Source organism: Pezoporus flaviventris, unplaced genomic scaffold (assembly GCF_033815535.1).
Source record: "Pezoporus flaviventris isolate CSIRO_AGI_PZ_B2104156 unplaced genomic scaffold, CSIRO_AGI_Pfla_v1 ptg000007l, whole genome shotgun sequence".
NCBI lineage: Eukaryota > Metazoa > Chordata > Aves > Psittaciformes > Psittacidae > Pezoporus > Pezoporus flaviventris.
In genome coordinates, this window is record NW_026892555.1 from 7,687,669 (window position 1) to 7,709,161 (window position 21,493).

Below are 21,493 nucleotides of genomic sequence, written 5' to 3' on the forward strand. Positions count from 1 at the left end.
CTGGGTATCTTTGCATTGATTTAGAAGATTTTAGCTAACTCCCATTGAGTTACACTGCTTCACAGCCAGTACAGCTACATCCGCACCATAGTTATCCCAGATGGAGCAGGGAGGAGAATCCCTGTCACTGGGCAATGGGATTTTAAATTTAGAGGAGATGGAATCTCTTTCCTGTTGGGTCTTAAAAGGTGGTTTGTTAGGTGGGTGATTTGAGGCTTGGAAATGCCCCAGACGCCCACAGTTTGGAGGAGGCAACTGAAAACCCCAACATGTAAATGGTATTGGAAAGCGATGTGTCCCTGGTGTAAGGCATATAAAAGCCAAACAAGCTGGTGTGCATGCCTATCAATCACCTATTTCTATTTGACATCACTACAACACTTTGCAAGTGAAAATAATTTACAGCCTTTCCCCCCAGACCCTTGGAAATTATTTACCATCCCCATTGTGGTTTGAACATTTACTGTTGCGGTTCAAAACTGTGATGGATTGGTTAGCTGTAAATTTTCTTTGCTTCTGCCTCCTCCTCCCACCTCTTCCTATGTAACGCTGGGATGAAGGTTAAGGCATAGGGTGTTATCTGCAGTAAGTGCTCTATTCTCAGTGCCCCATACATCCTCGCTAATGCTTATAGCTCCCCTGTGGTATCGGGAAGTATCATCGCTATTGTACGAGGTAGAACAGGAGCTAGAGAGAGATAAATGGCCTAGTTATCAAAACTTCCTAGCCTCCCACAGCCCTCCTTGGGAATACGGCTATAAATGACTTTCAAATGATGCTGATAGATGTTAGCTGAGCAGGGAGCGGAACGCTGATAGTGTCATGGAGATCTCGGCAAACCCAGCACCGGCAGCTGATGCTATAGCGGGTGGGTGAGATACTGGGCTTCCTGCTCACATCAAATCCCTTGGGGCTGCCAAGGTTCAAAACCAGATGGTGACTGGGGCATGTTAATGCTGGAGCTTGCAGAGCTGAAGGCAGAGGTGGTTTTAATTCCTTGGCAAAGAATCTGCTCAGTTTGGACCTCATATGGTCAAACTTTGGAGAGGAAACAGCCCTTTTTCCACCCAGCAATGCAGTGACAGAAGTGTCATTTCTGGGACATCTCCAATAGTGACCTATAGTCTGGTCTGAAGCAGTACAGCCTTTGCGACCCTGTTGTGGCTCCAAAAATCGCATCCAGAATCTCCCTTTCCATCTGTTGTCCCTCCTGGTGTGTGAAAGAGGAGAAGGACTGCTCAGATCATAAATCCCTCTGGGAATGGAGTGAGAACAGCTAGAGTAGGTGGCAAATCTGCTTCTCTATGAGTCTGGAAGGGCTCTTGGGTGTCTTGGCATCTCTTCAGGAGATACCAGGAAAATTCCCCCATCTGGAGGAGGAGGAGGACCTCCCATGAAAACACCCAGCAGTCTGTAAGGCTTTGTCTTTATTTTAATTATTATTAATTTTTATTATTATTTAGCAAGAAAAAATGGCTCCATCAGACCCTTTGTATCCTCCCAAGGTGTAGCTATGCCAACACTCAGGCCTGCAGGCAGGTTTTTACTCAGAAGCAGCTCTAGGAGGAGGGGGGATGTTTCTAGTGTATTGTGGCAGAAATCCCAGGGCACCAAGGATGCAGGGCACACAAGAGCTGGCTCTTCCCATCCTCCTTGCAGCCAAGGAGCTGAAAGGGCACAGGGCTGTCAATCACATCCCTTCAGGATTTGGGTCCGAGCCTGCACCGGGGTGCTGGTACACACGCTGAAGCGGAGGGGGGGGGGGGGGGGGCAGCTTTCAGATCCGACAGCACTGCTACCGGGGGAACCACAGCCAGGTCTGGGGGAGATGCAGCATCTCCTTTAAGAGCCCTGTGCCAAACGCCGCTACAAGCAGGGCTGGGGTTGTTGCGTCCTTTCCCCGGTACCCGAATCCCCCTCCTCAGCGGGCGGAGGCTCCGGTTCGGCTCGGTTCGGTTCGGCTCGGCTCAGAGCGGCCGCACCGGCAGCAGCGCCTCCAGCCGCCTGCCCGCCGCCTCTCCCGGCATCCTTCATCCCCATCCTCCGCTCCTTCCTGCTCCGGCGGTGAAAGCAGCCCCCCGCCGGGGGCCGGGGATGCCCTCCCCCCCCTCCCTCCCGCCGCAGCGGGGAGGGGGGCTGTGATGCTGCAAGGGGGATCCCCGGGTGTCGAGCGGGGTCTCCCCTTCTGCCGGCTGCCGGGATCTCCCCGCTCGGCGCTGGTGGCCCCAGAGGCGGCTGCTGGGGGTTGGCAACCGGGAAAAGGGGGGGGTGTGAGGGGGGGGGGGTGTCTCCGGTGTTCCACGCTCCGTGGATGACTAGACACCCGGGGCCGGGGGAACGGGGGGCGGGCGCCCGGCTATTTGCTGGCTGCATACAATGGGCCACTCCCTAACGTGAGGGCTTCGGGGGGGGGGGAGGCAGGAGCTGGGAGGAGGAGGAGGAGGAAGAGGAGGCGGGGGGGTTGGGGGGGGGTGGGGGGGGGGAAAGGAAGGGGCTCGGGCATCGGGCTGGTAAATAAACTCCGCGATGATTTCCCTGCCTTGCGCCGGCCCAGGTGCCCGCCGCGCTCCTGCCTCCCCGCTGCCGCCGGCGAGGATGACCTGACGGGGATGTGATCGCAGCCCCCATCCCACCTTTTCTTTTCGCCCCCTCCCTCTCTCTCTATATATATACATACGTGTGTGTATATATATAAATACATAAAGAAATCGGTTTTGGGGGGGAGGGGCGGGGAGCTCGGATCATGGCCCTGGGGCTCCCGGGGCTTGCGCCGCCGATCTGCAGCTCTCCTCCGGGGCCCGGCGGTGACCATGGGGCTGAAGGCACGGCGCGGCGCGGCGGGCGGTAGCGCTGCCGGCGGGGCGGCGGCGGCGGCGGGGCGGCGGGCGGCGGCGGCGGCGGCGGGCGGCGGTGGCGACCCCGAGCAGGGCTCGCTGGCCCTGGGCACCGGTGCGGACCGCGACGGGACGCTGCTGCTGGAGGGCGGCGGGAAGGAGGAGGGCGGCAAGCGGAGCCCGCCGGGGCTGGGGCTGCTGGCGAAGACCCCCTTGAGCCGCCCGGTGAAGCGGAACCACGCCAAGTACCGCCGCATCCAAACTTTGATCTACGACGCCCTGGAACGGCCCCGAGGCTGGGCGCTGCTCTATCACGCCTTCGTGTGAGTACGCGGGCGCGCTGCGGGGCGCGGAGCGGGGCTGCCCCGGGGACACCGTTTTGCTTTATCATTCCCGGTGTAAAGCGCTCCGGGGAGCTCGGTGCAGCCCCGGGGGGCGGCAGGTGTCTGGGGATGGGGGGTGCTGCTGAGCGGCGGTATTCCTGCATTTATTTACTGTCGGGGGTTCCCCAAACGAGCAGCTTCTCTTCAGTCGGTGTCTCGCTGGTGTGCGTACACCACCACAGGAGAGCCCCTGTGCTTTAGCCCCTAGAAAAGGGATGGATGCCAGAAAGATCAAGCTCCGAGCAGTTTTAAGGCTCGGAGTGCTTAAGGGGAACACTGCCGGCTTCAGTTCAGCCCGGAGCACGGCGTGCGGTTAAACTCGCTGTCAGAAACCCCGAGGGAATCCGCTCCTGCAATAAGGTGTCAGATGGAAAGCGTCGGGTTTTGGTCCAGTAAACCATCGCCCTGCGGTGGGTGAAACCCGAGCGTTGCAGCACTGCCAAGCAGAGAGTTAAACTGACCACACGTGAGCTGAGGTGAAACAAACTCCTTTGGTGGCCCAGGGGTGACAAGTCAAGCTAATGATCACTGGGTTTTGTTCCTAAAAATTCTGTTCCCTTGAGTTTTCATGCGGAATATAGAACATATAAATCTGCTTACAGCGTAGAATGGAGTTGGCAGAGTCCTATTAAAATAAAGGTGGGTTTTAGTGTTGTGAATTGTGTTTGAAAACCCAAGGGGTTAGCATTGATCACGGTATTACTGTTTTTCTTTACTGCTGTAGCGTGTGCAGCGCGATAGAGGACTTGAGCAGTGATTTCTGAAACTGGTTGGCTTGCCACAGAGAAGCGAAGTGCTGTAGGCTGCATGGGCTGTGAGCCTGGAGCTGGGTCTGGGGAAGTCCTGATCACTGGTGTAGTCTTTGCACTTACAAATAAACACCTTGAATGCAGGGCTGTGATTTTACCTTCAGGCAAGCTCCTTGTTGGTGTTGGCAGGGATTTAGCCCTGGGCAAACAGTGACAGGCAGCGCTCATTACTGAGCCTCTGCTGTGTATCACTCACTTGTTTCTGCTCCCCTATTCTCAGTTTTTTCATAAAGTGCATCTTGGGACATGGGTGCCTGCTTTCCAGCTTCATTTCTGTGGAAATATGGACACTTTGTCAGTTCTTTTGCCGGGGGAAAACTTATGCAGGCGGGGAGCGACAGCGTTGGGCTGTGTTTTGCTGGCAAGACTTTGGTCAGGAGCTTGCTCATCACTGTGCTCAGTATTGCATAATGCTGCCTCTTATCGGGGAGATCCATGTCTGGGCAGAGGGACACCTCCTTCTTCTTGCCTTGGTCAGCCCCCCCCCCTACATACTGTACAAGCGAGGGTTTAGCACCTTGAGCAGTTGGCATCTTGCTGTAGCAGCTGGGTCAAATCCATGCCCAGGCTTATGGGATATAATCAATAGAACAGAGGGTGAGTATAGAGAAGATCAGACAAGCAAAGAGATTCGCATTTATTTGCAATGGTCTAAGAATTTCCAAGTTACAACATTCATTTTAGGTAGCTCTCTAGGTGTGTGTTTAGCCTGGAGATCCTTATGCAACATGGATCATAGAATAGGGAAAAAATTCTGTGTTTTGAAGGTTTCATCCTTAGGAGAGGATGCGATGCTCTGTGTGGCCAACTTCTCTTTGGTGACTACTCAGTCCTGCAAAACCAGGGTGTGAGTCTGACCTGCTCTCTCAGAAGTTAATAACAGTGTTGTTAAGATAATCAGTGCCAAATTCAACATTAATGAAAAAAGACACCTTTAAGAGTCCTTATCCTTGAAAGCAGTAAAATGCAAAAATGCACATGTCCAGGTGTATCAGCCCACAAATGATAGCCCGTATTTTCCCAGGACGTCCAAGTCTGCTGTTGGCTGCTTTGTGTCTCTGCTCAGTCTCAGCTTCTGGTGAACTCAGGCAAAGTTGAGGCTTCTCACCTCACTCTAGGATCAAACCTCACTAAAGAATTCTGCTGAAAGTGATGGAAGAGTGTGCTGAGATCTGGCTGACAGGCTTCAGAGCTTGTTCCTGAGACTGGAGAACAATGACCTGCTCGGGAGCAGGAGCAGTGCTGTGGGGATGCAGCACCTAAGCTGATACCCAGAGTCTTTGTTCTTGCTTTCAAATGAATTGCCTTTTAGCTTTATTCCTTCTGAAAAGGATTCTCTCTTGTGTTGGAGGTGCTGCCATGACACTGTATAGTGCCATCCCAGCAGTCCCCGAGTGCCTCTTTTTGCACTAGAACAGTTTACACTTTCCCTTGGGTAGGTGAGAGCTTGCCAGCCTTTCCGTATAATCTACAGATTTGATGCTGGTTTAATTTTGAAGAGAAGTCCCATTTATCTTGATGTCATTATCTTAATGACATGTTACGCTTTGTCTTCTGAGTAACTTTGCAATAAATACCATGCAACCAAAATTAAGAGTAAGAAGGATGTTCTCACGCAAGCAGCCACAGAGAATAGACAGCTGATGGATGGATCACGGACGGATGTGGTGAATTCCTTACGGATCCAAGCATTCAGAGGTATTTAATGAAGAGATGATGCAAAGGACTCCAGTGCTGTGTATATCCCAGGATTCAGGAGGTGGGAAGCTGCTGCTGCAAGAGGATTATGACTTTCAGGACGCACCGAAGGTGTTGTTTTCAGGCAGGAAAGGGCTTTGCAAAGGTCTTTGCAAAAGCTTTGCCTGCTAGAACTTTGAATAGGGTGGTGCAGATGGGATCGTGTTAAATCGTACAGCAGTGCCCATATGGCTGCAAAGGGGTCATGATCCTTTGTGTATCTCATGGTTACAATGTGCACATAAATAAGGTTTGATGCAGTGCCTGTGTAAACACTCTTTTTAGATTAGTTGGGGTTAGATCTACTGAAATGATTTAATCTGTTGAGATAATTGAATGATGATGCATAAACATGATCAGGCCCTACCTAGCCCTAGGGACAAAGGTGCAGGGAAGAAAGGGGCAAATTCCTGATGTGAATTTGAGTGTTCAGCTCTCACTGGCAGTGATTTATGGAAAGCAGCACCAGATATTTTCCTTGCAGTTCTTCCCTGTTCTACACAAGTGAGCATGTCCAAGCCTATCCTTATAGCAAAGAGGAAGGTAATTTGGTCCTAAAGAAGCTGACTTTGTTTCCTTCACCATCTGAAAACACGTATTCTTTGTCAGCTCTGCTAGACAGGAGATCTACATAACACCCATGCAGCTCTCTTCTGCTAGAACACCAGAGTTCACTCTTGGCAGTATGGCAATATCTTAGTGGTGTAGTTGGTAAGAGAAAATTGATTTTCCCATGAAGAAATCTCACCTCTGTAAAGGCAAACAACATTTTCAATAAAAAATATTAAAAATAATTAAAAAAGTGTGGTTTAAGCCCTGTGGTGTTTGGCTTGGAAATGACTCTTGGGGGTTGCAGGTCAGGCTACAGTCTAACCCTGCTCTTTCCATAGTTCATCTCTCTGCAGGTACAACTGCTGTTCCCATGCTGTACTGTATTTTCCTTCATGTTGAGCTGCACAATATACTGCAGGAAACCCCTGCAGCTGTGCCTCGTGGGATGTGTACTTTGGCCAGGGAGACTGATTTGAGCTCTGTTCACCTCCACCAGCCGTCCAAATGCTTTATTTATGCACAGAGGCAGAAGTGAATCGAATGAAGGATTGCAAACAAGCATGATTTTGTTTTTCCATTTCATTTTTAATTGTAAGCACAAAATATTTGGTGGAAAATGGAGAGAGTCCAGAAAGAGAATAAAATACAGATCATCAATTTGTGGAAAATTTTCAGTCTCAGAGAAGAGCGATGCTGAAAGAGACGTAGCTAGGAGATATTCTTATTTTCATACCATCCTCTGAGACAACTGCAGTCTTTACTTTCAGGGAAAAATAAGGCTAGGAAAAGACTTGGGATTAAATTGTCCTTTTTTTGGGAAAGTCTGCAATATTGGCTGCGCTCTGCTGGTATAGATCACCAGAGCATATGTGCTCCTGAGGGAGCAAAACCATGGGGAGCACTTGAAAACCCTTCCCTATTTGCCATGCAATCTTCTTTCTATACTGCTTAATACCTGGAATAAAAAGAGAAGGCAGAGTCATGCGATCCATCAGATTGTGAGCATTTCTGGGAAGCACCTCTTGCATGACTGATCGTAGGTGTGTTGTTTGAAGAAGAGATTGCAGTGGGACTTGGGAGCAGGTTGAACGTCTGGGGACTTACTGTTGTTTTCTCTTCGCCCTTTGGGAGATGCTCCATAAGGTGTGCTGATCCACCAGTCTGTGTCAGCCATCTGGGGTGAGATAGGAACAGGTTTTGGGTAAAAAGGGTAAATGCAAATCCTTCCTTGGCCTTTTTGGCATGGACTTGTCTCTAAGTGAGTCCCAGGAGCAGCAGAGCAAGCCTGGTCCATTAGCAAGTGCCCTTTGCTTATGTGTTCACCAATGCGGGCTCTGTTTTAATTATTTATGCTAATTCATCGTAATGCAGGGATAAATATTCTGCAGTATACTTTGTAAAAAATAATGAAGTCTTAGTCATTGGAGACCTCACCACACACCTCTGCTGCTGCATCTCTGCCGAGGCTTGTGGAGTCCGCCCTGGGTTCGTGTGTGGTTTAGTGAGATACAGTGTATGGGATCAGCCTTCATTGCAGGCTGGGGTCACGGGCTGCTGGGGTGTGCTGGTAGGAATGAGAAAAGGCAGCAGAGCCTGGGCAAGCCGCAGGCTGTGTAACATCAGTGGCTTGGGATCCTGGGTTGTAGCTTCACAATCAATTCAGCAGCTTAGAGGTGCCCAGCACTTGTTTAGGCACCCAAACTACCTCTGAAATCACAGACCAGGCCCTTTGGTGGGGATAGGAGTGTTTTCACCTACAGCCTCATATCTCCTTGCTAGGGCATCTGTCCTGACAGACCCACTCCCAGCATGGGTATCCATGTTTGGGTTGGTCAGCCCATGCTCGGTGTTGCCATGGTTACCCTGCTAACTTGCCGAATTTTGGTGCTGCTCACTCAGGAGCTGCAGGAGCAGGGCTGCCGGTACCGTAGGCTCAATAGCCCCCAAACCCCTTGAGATGGGGGTCCCTGAGCACCTCTCTGCAAGCTCAATCCCCTTCACACCATGCGATGCAGCCTCATGTGAATGGTCATCGAGATCCATTGTGGCTGGTGATGCACAAGGGAGGGTGGGTGTGTGAGCAAGCATTGGTGCATCCAGTGGCATCATCAGCTGGGCTTTCAATGGCATCAGCTCAGCCTAGGAATAAGCCCCTCAGAAAGAAGTCAAAGCCCCCCTGTAATTTGTATGGTACTGAACAGCCCCAGATGTCATCGTTTTGGTGAGCAGTGATACAGCAAAGCTCCTCCAGCAGCCAGGAAATCGCGTTTTTCTTCTCTGTTGAGAAACTTGGTAGTGAAGAACAGCACCATCTCAGTGCTACCCCTGTGGTCCTTGAGTCACTGTCAGCAGTAAAGCCTAGACTTACTGCAGTATATTCAGCACTGCAGATGGGTGTCTGGAGTCTGATTGGGTCTAAAAGCTATCTCCGTTCCTTGTGCCTCTCTTTGCTTCTTACAGCAACTGTCAGATCATTTTGGGGCACAGCAGGGTCTGGGTATCCCTGCGTGGAGAGACCACATGGGTTTTACTTCTTTCTTTTAATCTGAGATGGAATTTAGGGAAATGTTTTAAAAATTAGCAGGGAGACACTTTCCAAACCCATTTTGCTCATTTTGGTGCAGAATGTAGAAACATTCAAAACAAACTTGATGGCAAAAATAGTAACCAAAGGCTGTGCATATTGAAAAAATGTGGATTAAAAATCCTTACATAGATGTAGCATCAGTTATAGATGTATCACTGTGTGCGTGAGTGTGTGCAAGTGATCATGAAGGTACCCCGGCAGTTACTACTCCTAAACATCACCCCAAAAGTAGCCCCAGTAGCTACTCCCCTGGCATCTTTCTGTTCTTTCTTTGGGACTCCCTATCTTCAAGTATCATTTGATTAAATCCTCTTTATTTATATACAAACCTGTGTGTATATGTAAAGCACAAATATGTACTTTGTGGTCAGTAAAAAATCATATCCTGCATTCAGAGGCATGTGCAAGGTCAGGTGATGGCATGAATGTTCAAGGACAAGGTCTGAAATTGGGTAAAATGGTTCTTATTTAATAGCTGTGACAAACTTTCCAAACAAAAACCAGTCAAGTGTGTGTTAAGATCATTTATATCTTATTTAAAAACTTAATAGATTGGTGACCTTAGACATAGCCAGGCAGCTTGATGGTTGGGTACTATCATGATCAGCCTTGCATGGTATAAACAAATGATAATGTGTATTCTGGTATTTAATAATGCTATATCCCCTTCTTGTATTTAATGTACTATATTCCCTCCTTGTATTTAATAGTGCTATATTCCCTTCTTGTGAGTGGAACTTTACAGAAGGAATGGAGCCATGGAGACATTGCATCTGCTATTGCTTCTGGCAGATCCTGTATTAAATGGGATAACTTAAATATTAATAGCTTTACAAGAAGTATGGTCCACAAGAACCATTAAGTATACGCTGCCTTCTGTCCTAGGATGATAGGTGGGAGACGTAGCATTTTCTGGGAGAGAAGCATGCCCAGGGATATTTAGTTTCATGGTAACCTACTTTAGAAAAGAGCACTCTGGGAGAACTTCCAGGCTGGAAATCTGTAAATTGCCTTCCCCAGCCTTCAGCAAGCAAACAGCTTAAGAGCATGTTTAATTTGGAGCAAGTCAGAGGTTCCACTGATGTCAGGAGGAAATTATCCAAGGTGATGTTGGGGTCATCCAAAGCACAAGAGATAATTGAGATTTGATGGAAAGCAGCACTAGGTATCATCATCTTCCTCTGCACAACCAGCTTGCTGCTCTGCTTGGGCCTGGTGAGATCCTCCTAAGCGACAGGTCTCCATAGGATCTGCCTCAGGCCTTTATCCGTTTTGTACCTTAATAGCTGCCTTTGGTTATGGTCACCAGGATAACACCTTGCCCTCCTTAGAGGTGCTGCCTTTTGCTCGTTTGTGTAGGTTTTAAAAAGCATAGAATCATAGAATCATAGAATAGTTAGGGTTGGAAAGGACCTTAAGATCATCTAGTTCCAACCCCCCTGCCATGCCCAGGGACACCTCATGCTAAACCGTATCACCCAAGGCATCATCCAACCTGACCTTGAACACTGCCAGGGATGGAGCACTCACAACCTCCCTGGGCAACCTATTCCAGTGCCTCACCACCTTAACAGGAAAGAATTTCCTTCTTATATCCAACCTAAACTTCCCCTGAAGTTTTAACCCGTTACCCCTTGTCCTGTCACTACAGTCCCTAATGAAGAGTCCCTCTCCAGCATCCCTATAGGCCCCCTTCAGATACTGGAAGGCTGCTATGAGGTCTCCATGAAGCCTTCTCTTCTCCAGGCTGAACAGCACCAACTTCCTCAGCCTGTCTTCATACAGGAGGTGCTCCAGTCCCCTGATCATCCTCATGGCCTCCTCTGGACTTGTTCCAACAGTTCCATGTCCTTTTTATGTTGAGGACACCAGAACTGCACACAATACTCCATGTGAGGTCTCACAAGATGAACTGGAGTTGCCTATCTCCAACACTGCTAAATCTCAGTTTGGAGAGATGCTGAGACCCTGATATGAGGCACCCAGTGTCTCTTGAGGTGGCATGTGCTCTCACACCCTTTCCCTACATGCATTAATATTGCCCAAGTCTTTTCTACTTTGCTTTTTCTAGCTTGCTGGTACACAGGTCCATTAGCAGCAGCAGTGGAGGAATCCTAATCCTGCCTGGGCTGGCTGTTGTCTTTTGCTTCCTTTAACTTTACAGACTTGATTTCATTTTATGGATACTTGAATCTCACGTGTCCTCCCTGGTTTCAGAGCTGCTGCTGAGAGCTGTGTTGCAGGTGCGTTCTGCATTCCTTTGCCAATCCATATTAGTTTGTGATAGTCATGTTGGCTCTTCGGCAGTGTTTTCTCTTTAAATCTCAGATGCTTTTCTTATTTATTTTCTTCTGTCCCCACTGGTGTTTTGATCACCTTCCAGACTGGTACTTCATTGTTTTATTACATTCAATTTAATTCTTTTTATAGCTCATTAAGGAAGCACTTCACAAGACCAGAACTAAGAAAATCCATTCAGCATTTCACTAAATAACAACTTCCCCCCTTCCTTGTTAACTTGATGCCATTTGTTATGGCTTTATTTATAGCTCTGAAACCAGTTTTTAATTTCATGTAGTTTCTCCTGGTCATCTGGATTAGTACTAGAACTAAGATGCTATGAGACATTGCATCTATGTCAAATCGGAAATGTTTCCTCATTCCTTTTTGTTCAAAATCGATTGTTGGGCTCTGTTTATTTAACTCAGTTATAAGCATTTAACTGTTATCTTCCCATCTCAGTTATTTCATGCTTGTGACATGGTGTGCATCTCCTATAACAAAATAATGCAATGTTCGCAATGCCATCCACTTCTAGAGTAGAGCTAAGGCAGTGCTGAAAGCTTAAATGCCCTGATCCATCCAAGTGGTAGTTCTTATATATTTTATGGGAGCTATTACATTTGGGTTACACCTAACATCAGGTGAACAACAGAGATGTTAATCCTAAGCCACAAGATGCTTTACAAGGCATTCCCACTGACTGCAAGTACAGAGTCTGCAATTTTCTAGTTTCAGTGGGGATGGAGCAGAAGCAAGTACAGCTGCTGAGGGACTGATAGTGAAATCCCCAAAGCGCATGGTGGGGAGCTGCCCACCAGGCTCTCAGCGGGGCAGCATCAGCTCTGCTTATCTTTGCTCCCGTCGTGCCTCTCCGTGGACTGATCAGGGTGCTTATGAGGAGGGATTACACCCTGAGGAGGGAAAGTCAAGAGCAGCTGATTGAAATTGCAGGGGAATTAATTTAGGAAGGTAATTACATGAACTGGAATTTGCTCTTCTACCTTTGCTAACACCGCTTCTCCTGTGAGACGTGCTGGAAGAATTTCAATGCACACAGCCAGCTGAGGCTCCCAGAGCTGACCTCAGACACCGTCTGCACAGTGGCACCAGATGCATTGGGCCTCAGCTCAGAACCAGTCTTCTACTGCAGCTACAGCAGCAGCTTTTCTCATGCCAAGAGTAGTCATTAACTATGTCTAGACTAATTGGCAAAGTCATGCTGGGGATGTTCCCAAGCAGTGACACGTGCTGGCCAAAAACATCTCTGGATGACCTGTGCTGTGGTTTTAGTCTGAGACAACTAAATGACTGGGCACGGATCAAGTGCTGCCACAGACCTGGGACTGCTCCCAGTAGGAGACTGTGTGTGGCTTCCTGCTTTGGAGGCAAGTGAGGTCAGTGACATGGACACTGGTCATGCCAGCTGGCCTCATGGACAGACAACAGGACTGAGCATCTTTGGGTTACCACAGTAGACATGATTATTATATGTGAGATCTTACCGCCTTGATGTCTATGCAAAAAGCTCCTTTGCTTTGGAATAAGACCCTTCACTTAAAGACCCAAGAAATCCTGCCCCACTGAAATTATACAGGTTTCACCCTATGTGTATGTCCAATAACACATTTAATTTTACATCCTTGCCTTTGTGATGATGGAACTTTGCCAAGGCCTTTTCCATTTCAACATTCCTTGTGCTGATCAAACTCCTATGGAGGTTCAAATACTTCACCCTGACATCTTTTGTATATTAAAACAAAAATGATCTTTTTTGGTGGCACTAATCCAGGAGGAAGAGCCCTCTGACCATTCCCAAACTTCTGATTTGTGTAAAACACTAAAGAAGATATTGCTAGTCGCACTGGTGCCGATATTTGGACATTTCTCCCGATTGTGTCTCACTCCTTATTGTAGATGTTGCTCCACGACCTTGTCAGGTTCTGGGTGCAATGACACTATGCAGGGGTGGTGAGATAGATCTGGCAGATGCGTGATCGTGGCAGTTTCTGCTCTCAGAATATGGCGTTATCACATAGTACATTCCCAAACACATTACTCTCTTCAGTGCTAAACTACTTCAAACAACTTTATTTCCCTGCTTTTTCTCAGGGGCTGAGAGGCAGTCTCTCAGCAGTCATAATGGGACCTATCCATCTAGTGCCTTATCTGAGGTAGTTGCCTGGACTCCTTTTGTAACTGCTGAAGAAAAATAGGAAATAGAACTTTCTGGAGTGCAATTAATCTTATTCCAAAGATGATTCTAAAATAGGAGAGATTAATCATCTCTTGCAGTGCCTCAGACTTTCCACAAAGGAGACCTCAGGTGACTAACTTGAATTGAGGTATTTACATCAAAAACATCTGAGGGATGGGAAACTTTTTGCCTGACCTGAGAGGCAGGACACAAAGCCACATTAAGATCACTAAATTTAGATATGTTCATGTATGGTTCTGTGTGTGTAATAGGTATTTAAGTTCTCTTTATAGTCAGTCAAGATTTAGTCAATACAGTCAATAGATTTTATGGTGCAATTCATCCAGCCAGATGTAGGGGTCTGCTTTAGATGGAGATAAATCATAGCTTCAGCTCCATTGAGCAACTCTCTGTTGTCTATAGCAGGAGCTGAGGTGACCTGATCTTTGGTAAGTGACTGCAGTAAAAGCCACTTTCAGACAGATGAGTCCTACTTTTAAAGGCAAAAGGAATATGACTCATTATTACATAGGCTTTTATTAATATTAGGCTAAACATAAAACTCTAATTCTCTTTCCTCAAGACCTATACATATGTGGTTACTTGTTATCCCAGGCCATGACAGGACTACAGTCATCCCTGACATTATGCCAAAGAAAAACGTGATGGTGTAGGTGATGTCCTTAGTTTCATCATCCTACTTACACTGCTGATTGCAGCAGCTTTAAGACCTTTCAGTTGTTGGGGGTCTTAACTTTGCCTTTCCACCTTCCCTTTGTTCTTTGGTTTGCTATGGGGTCTATCTCCCTGAGCCCTCCCATAAATTTGCTCTTGATTTATAATCATAGCTGCAGTTGATCTTGAGGTTATGCTCAAACCAAGACTGCACCAGCTCTTGTACTAAGCTTCAAACTCAAGAGCTGTGATAAACTGTTTTCCCTCCATCTTCTTGTGACCACCTGGGACTTACCTGGGCAGAGGTGTAACTCTGATGGGAGCTGGCCAGAAGCAGTTCTCCTCCTTCCTATTCCTGAATTTCTGTCCATTTGCTTTGCTCCTCTTGTTTCTTTCACCCCAAATCGGCCCCCAGATCAATGAACAGGCAACATTGCCTTCTAGAAGGTGCCATTTTAGGACCAGAAAACACTTTCAGTGGCTTGGACACTGTCTTTTTGAAGCCTGTAGCAAATGCTGAAGGTCAATTTGAATGTTGTGTGATGAAGGAGGGTGATTGTGAGGGTCGTTCATAGGCTTAGACTGTTTTTTTCTGTGCTATAGTTTTCTCTATAAAGTTTTATAGATATGCAAGCACCATTCAGTATTTTAGAGGGCATACTCACTTTCATACACCAGCTGAATCAGTAAATTAGCATAATTGAACCTAATGCTGAAATCATCAGAGAACTGTACAAAATCTGGATGCATGAAAACACCCTGACGTAAGGAAGCGCTTTTGGGTGGTGGTGTATTCCTTTAACAGCTGCTGGTTTGTGTTTTGCTTGTTTTTGCACAAATACTGAGCCAGCAACCTCTTTTAGTCATGTCAGTACAAATGTAGAGTAAATCTATTAGAGTCAGAACAACAATTGGATTTGGCTGCTGCACCATAAGCTTGTTCTGGACCCTCTACAAAATCTCATTTTTTACTGATATTCTGCTAGTGCCAAGGGCAATGTCCTGCACCTCTGGTGAGGTACTTCCCTGCAACAACAAATGTGCCCTCCCAGTAAGGTAAGACAGCTTGAGGAATGGAGTAAATAGGACAGATGCAGAACCCCTGGCAAGATAACAAGTGAACACCAACCTGTCCCATAGTTGCCAGTACTCACACCACAGTGTTCAGGGCTTGTTTCCTTCGCAGTGGGAGCTGGCTTCATTGTAAGCATGGAGTCATTCTTTCCCTCTCTGCTCCCCGAAATGGAGACAGGATTTTTCCTCCCTCATAAATGCAGTTATGTAATTAACAATTACAATTATTTAGTTAACAAATACAGTGCAGCTGGAGAAGGTAAGAAAGCAAAGCACTATCTTTATGTCCCTTTCTTGGTGTAGGTCGAGTCTGATGTTGAGGCTGTAGGAAGACCCGACAGTTGCAACCATAAAACCATTTAGTTTGTATGGTTTTAGAAGTCTGCAGTCCAGTCCACAGAGCAAGACTAACTTCAAAGTCAAATGAGGTTGCTCAGGGCTGTATCCAATTAAGATCTGTGCATGTCCAAGATATGAACTACTTTGTATTGTGAGTAGTGATAGATTTGGTTGCATTTTATGGAATACGTTGTTTTGTGCATTTCTCATAATGGGCAGACTTCTAGGCCCAGGGTCATGGAGTCTTCCTTTCTCCCTACTGCATTCAATCCTGAATGTATATGGACAGAAGTGAGATGTAATATCTGGACTGAGATGGTGGGCAGGTCAGCCCTCTGTGTATGAAACAACTCTTGATATATATTAAGTTGCTTGCCTCAAGGCTGGCTAGCACCAACATTGTCTATGGAGTGCTGACACTGGGAAATGCTAGGGAAAATCTTTGGTTAATCAGTAGAGTTCATTGAAAATATTTAACCCTTCTCAATGGCTATTCAATTTTTTTACTGATATTGTTGTAATTCAAAATTTCCACAATTTTTTTCAGCATTCAGAAGAATTATTCAGTTTCCAGCAACTTATCCCTGCTTTACATCTCCTCCTGACTTTCCCATCTCTTTCTTCATGTCCCCTCCTCACTCAGTCCCATCTTTTCTTCTTCCTTTGGTGGCATTCATGACCTCCCTAATGAAGCACAGCACCAGTCATTGATGCTTTTCATGTGACCCCTCAGCCTTTGTTTTGTGCTTTATGTGACAACAACAGTAGAGTTCTTTCTGACTTCAGTTGGCCTATAGCAGGTTGATGGAGCTGACATGACAATTTGTTTCTTACCCAGACATACCTATGTTTACCTTTTGGTCTTTTCTATCTCTTTTTCGACACTGAGCTCCACCTATGTCAAGGTTAAAATTGTGCCTCTAATTCCCTCAGAGTAGGGACTCAATAGGAATTACTTTCTCCGTGTGGAGCGAGGTGCAGCAGTTATCTCTGAATCACCTTGTGTATCATTACCATCAGTGTTTCCTTTTTGGTCACACAGCTCCCTGATACTGAATCCAGCATCCAGGGGTAAGGTGCTCCTGCTGGACCAGTTTATGACTTTAGGCACAGCCCAAATTAGAGTCCCTTCACAAACAGCATCATTGTAGGAGAAGTTCTTAGGGTTGTTGTGATTCAGACCCACACACTTCTGAGTCACTGATCCTGATCACTCTTTGCTCTAGGGGTGATGGTGGTGTTAGGGAAAAGTGATTTATTGGTGACCTGTGTAGGTAACAGATTTCTTGCGGTGACTCAGCTATTCTCTTTGGAAAGAGGGAACATGAAGTGGAGGTGGACACCCATCTCTCTTCCCAGAAAGGGTACAGACTGTCACTTGAGTTTGTCCACATTCCTGGTCTCAGTGGTAGGAGGAAGATTAGCCACATACAAGTTAACCCAAGATCTGTCTGATACTTCATACACAGCCTGAATCACATCTGCAACTGTTGTTCCCAGAGTTGAGATAATAGTACAAGGTCCTGGTTTGCTGCTCCATTTGCTACCAGTGCTGGTAACCAAGAAAAATCAAGATGGGAGCTCCTGGGGTAACAATAAATGGACAGCAACTTTCTCTAGTGAGTTATAGACAGGACTGAATGCTTTGTCTTGCTGCCTGAATCACCACATTCCCCAGCAGATGGGATGAGAACACAAGATTGCTCCCATGCACCAAAGCAGGGCATAACCACCTTCAAAGCAATATTTTACTGGAGACCATAGGAAAGCTCTTCTGTTATAGAGTACTATCTTACAGTTTTCTGGAAAGAGCACTCTAAAGAAAACATTACTGGGATGAGTAAAGAAAAGAGATTTTGGGCAGATGGAAATGTGTCAGTGCTCATCTTCATTGGTGGTGCTTGTTTTCACTCATTCTACCAAGAGTTAATTTCCAAGCAAGCTGAAATAGATAATGTGTTCATAATCATTAATCTGAGTGCTCCATCAATGTTTGTTCCAGGCTACAAGGACTAAGAGTTTCTGTTATAGTAGAGGGCTTTTTAATTGCGTAAATGATGATATAGCAACGGTTGGAAGATGATTCGAGATAAATTCATTTATAGATATAGATGATGATAAGGTCTAATAGGGGAGCACGTATCTGCTGGAAGAATTTGCACAAGAAATCATTGATTTTCCACTTTTTAAACCAAACTTGGAGAATTTTCCAAGACACAACCATAGCCTGTAGCTTAGCCACAAAATATGGGCTTACATCAATAATTCTGGGTATTTTGGACTTTGAGTTATAATCACTAATATGTTGGGTTTTGGGGGTGGTTTTTTGTTTAAATTTAGCAACAGATAAGCAAACAAGCTATGAAGTAACTCAGGAAAAGAGATCCACTCATTTCTTAAGTGGATTATTAATATTGCAATGTAACATAGTGTAAGTAGCAGCAGTAATAGTAATTGGGCTGGGATTCTTGGAACTAAATCTGTGTTCCCTGTAAATGTCTAAATGTGGCTGAGTCGTTTCAATCTCCTCAGTTTCCTGAATAGACCACTACTACAGGAGTACTGGTGATTGTTCAACTCATCCTGAATGATGACACTAATAATTCACATCCTGGTTACCAGAGATGATACCAAATAAATAGGTATTCCTTGATTATAACAGAAACTTCAATACATAGCTGAGATGGAGGCACCTACATTATAAACATTAACTTTTAAGTGAGATGAACCTTACCCTAATCATGCTGTTGAAGGCCTTGCTGGGATAATAACTTTACAAAGTACTCTAGACAAGAGGTTAAAACAGAGACATCCTTTTTTGTCCTTAAGATGACTGTAAAATGAAAATCTTACAGTCTTAAGTCTGGATCACCTTTCTCAGAGAAGGTAAATAGATAAACCAAGATCACCAGATTTCTGCAGTGTTGGATTTTGATACAGTCTTGTACCTAAGTCTTGTTGTGATGCCTCTTAGGTTCACCTCATGTTCCTGTGGGTCTCTGTTGATGTCCCCCAGGCTCCACATGCATGCAGAAATGAAAGCTTGTCTAGCATAGCAAGACTGAGATCAGAAGTTGTTGCTGGTTGCCAGAATGTGGGGGTCCCTTCCCTTCCCTTCCCTTCCCTTCCCTTCCCTTCCCTTCCCTTCCCTTCCCTTCCCTTCCCTTCCCTTCCCTTCCCTTCCCTTCCCTTCCCTTCCCTTCCCTTCCCTTCCCTTCCCTTCCCTTCCCTTCCCTTCCCTTCCCTTCCCTTCCCTTCCCTTCCCTTTTTTTTTTCTGGAAAGGGCTCGAGGTCAGTGTTATCCCATCCAGAGCACAAACACATAGCTCTATCTCTGAGTTATTTAACAAAGTAATTACAATATGGTCATGCCTTCAGAGCTGTCATCGCTCTTGAAGAGTGGGATGTAATCTTTAGGTGTCCATGCAGTCTTTTCGCCACTGATCCTGTAAGGAGAACAGATGGACCTGTCTGGTTTATGCCTTGTCCAGAGGGAAAGAAGAATGGTTTTCAGCCCACTTGGTTAAAATAAGAAAGGCAGGGTGGGAATAAGCAATGAAGCCAGTGATTTTTTACACTGAGGTAAGAGCAGCAATGGTGCAGGGAAGAAGTCAGCAGCTGTGAACACAGTTCCAGTGATGATGACAAATGGCAGCGGAGCTGGAGAAGGAGGCAAGGGAGATGTTACAAATAAAGCTGCAAACAGGAGGAGGAGTAACTGTGCTGTGAGAGGTAAAACAGAAGAAGGAGGAGAATTAAGGCTATTCTTGTCGATGAACATGTTAGGAGCTATTTAATGAAGGTGCTCTGTGTATAGAGAAAACAACTTAATTGCCCTCCTGGTGCTTTGGTGCCTGTTTCAGGCAAGTTGCCTGTTTAGCTCTAATTGCAAAATGTCTTCAGTGAAAGGTGTTGCTGTTTGGCTGCATGGCAGACCCTTTGGCAGGCCCAAGACCTGGTCAGCAGTGAGGTGTCTTGGACAGGCAGTGGTGGGAAATAGCTGTTTGTTGCTTGAGCTGTTCCCTCTCTGTGGGCAGCCAGGGGACTGTGATTTCTGAGGTGTATCCATCTCTGTACAGGTCATAGTTGTCATCGTCACTTGGCAGCACAGAGCTAGGAGTTACATGTTGGCACCCAAACAGCAGGAGAGTTAAACTTCATCTGTTATTTTAGTGCAGAGCGCAGCCTTCAGAGCTGAAACCCAAGAACAGTGTGTTGTGTGGCAATATGGGGCTCATCCTGAACCTCCTTTTTGCCCCTGCATGCTCATGGTTTAGCTGCAAAACCTGAGGAAGGTCTAAAAAGTAGAGACTAAAGGAGTAGAATATTCAAGGCATGTTAAATGTAACTTCAACAGGGGGAAAAGAAGGATAGCTTTATCTACTCTTGAGCTATAAAAAGACATGCCAATGAGACACAAGGCGGGTTACACTTCTGCTGAAACACCCTTAGGAATAGTCTCCCTGTTACCTCAAATAACAACCACTCAGGAGTATCTATAAAGAGAAAACAAGTTTGGAGCTTCAACCCTTGTCCCAGAAGTAAGCCAGTGCTGGTTCTTAGGCTTCACTGGTGTAACCACTTCTGCCACCATTCCTGCATGGGAAACCAGCCTCATGCCATATCAGGCCTGAATATGTCCTGCTGCAGACATTGCTGGTTGAAATGATTACCTCTGAGAGGGTTTTCTGTATCAATCAGATTGCGGTTCTTCAGGCTGGCAGCACATAGTCAGGTTTTACAGATTTTCTTTGTAATAATGAAGCAAAAATTGCATTTTTTTAATGGCAGCTGTGTTTGCCCTGATATATCCTGACTGCACCAGCTGGGCATTAAGAGAAACCACAAAACCACAGTACCGTAAGCGTTTGCAGCACTGTGAAAGGCACATAAATGGGGTGATGATTTTAGCCTATCTCTCTGTTCTCATGGCCTTACTTCTCTTCAATAAGTTCCTTTACTACTGTGACTCATGTACTGCTGTGCCCTGCAATGTGGTATCAAGACCTGTTGTAATTCTCTGTTTATGGTTTCATATCATCTAGAGGACATTCCCTGCAGGCTGGTGGGTTGGTTTGGTTTTTAAGTTAAGGCATAGGAAACTCACTGGCCTTTTTCTGAGTGAGCAGATCCAGCATCGGGCTTTTAGTTGGAGATTATTCTTCATGCCATGACACCCTTTTTGACCCCCCCAAATAATCTTCAGTGGAGGCAAGGAAATTATTAGCAGTGCGCAGTCATGTAGTAAGCTGAAATGAATGGTAGGTGAATGTGATGGCAAAGGTTACGTCCGACGTAGCTATGAATGTGTTTGAGATAGCAAAGTACCACATAGTCACCACAGCTCAAATTCCTATTTGGAATGTGCCTTTTCACCAACCCAGAAATTGTTTATAATGTATTTATGCAAACTAGAAATACCTTCAGGGACAAGCGGAGGTGAAGTTCTTTGGGCTATGCATCCTTGTGCCTCCCATAGTACTGCAGACTACTTCCAGCACCTTTAGGTCCCATCACATTGCTTCCATAGAACTTCCAACCTTGTCCTGAGAAGGTGGTGAGACACAGACACAAATGACCTCCTCAGTGTGATGCAGTCCACTCTGACCAGCTGTGCCTCTTGTGCTGTGCACTGCTCATACATAGAAAAGAGGATCCTTGCCCCAAGGTGTGTCCATGTTTGTACATAACAAGACATAGAAAATGGCTACTATTACCAGCAGGGGCAGGTATAATTTAACAAGAAAACAGTTATGATTCCTGTAATAATCAGTAGTCTCAGTGCTCCAGTATTATTAGTGTTCTGCATGCATGGCACGGAAACAAGCCTCTGGAAGGAGCATAGTTCTGTATTTGCTGATTCTCACAGACTGCTCCTTCTTTGCTCAGGGGACAGACAGTGAAAAGGAGCGTGAAAAGAGTGGACCAGTAAGTAAAGTTGTTATCCAGGGGTAGCAACGGTTCAATATTAGCAACTGTTCTCCAAGAACTGGCGTTTCAACACTTCATGGTGAGTTCTGGGAAGA

At 46.2% G+C, this 21,493-nt stretch overlaps 1 protein-coding gene across 2 annotated transcripts in view; it reads left to right on the forward strand.

Moving 5' to 3' along the window:
• Window positions 1-2,485: 2,485 nt before the first annotated feature.
• KCNQ3 (potassium voltage-gated channel subfamily Q member 3) overlaps window positions 2,486-21,493 on the forward strand; it is a 196,920-nt gene continuing 177,912 nt past the window's right edge. For both annotated transcript variants that reach the window (XM_061447709.1, XM_061447710.1), the window contains exon 1: window positions 2,486-3,157. In XM_061447709.1, coding sequence (XP_061303693.1) covers window positions 2,811-3,157 — 347 coding nt within the window. In that variant the 5' untranslated portion in view covers window positions 2,486-2,810. The remainder of the gene's footprint in view (window positions 3,158-21,493) is intronic.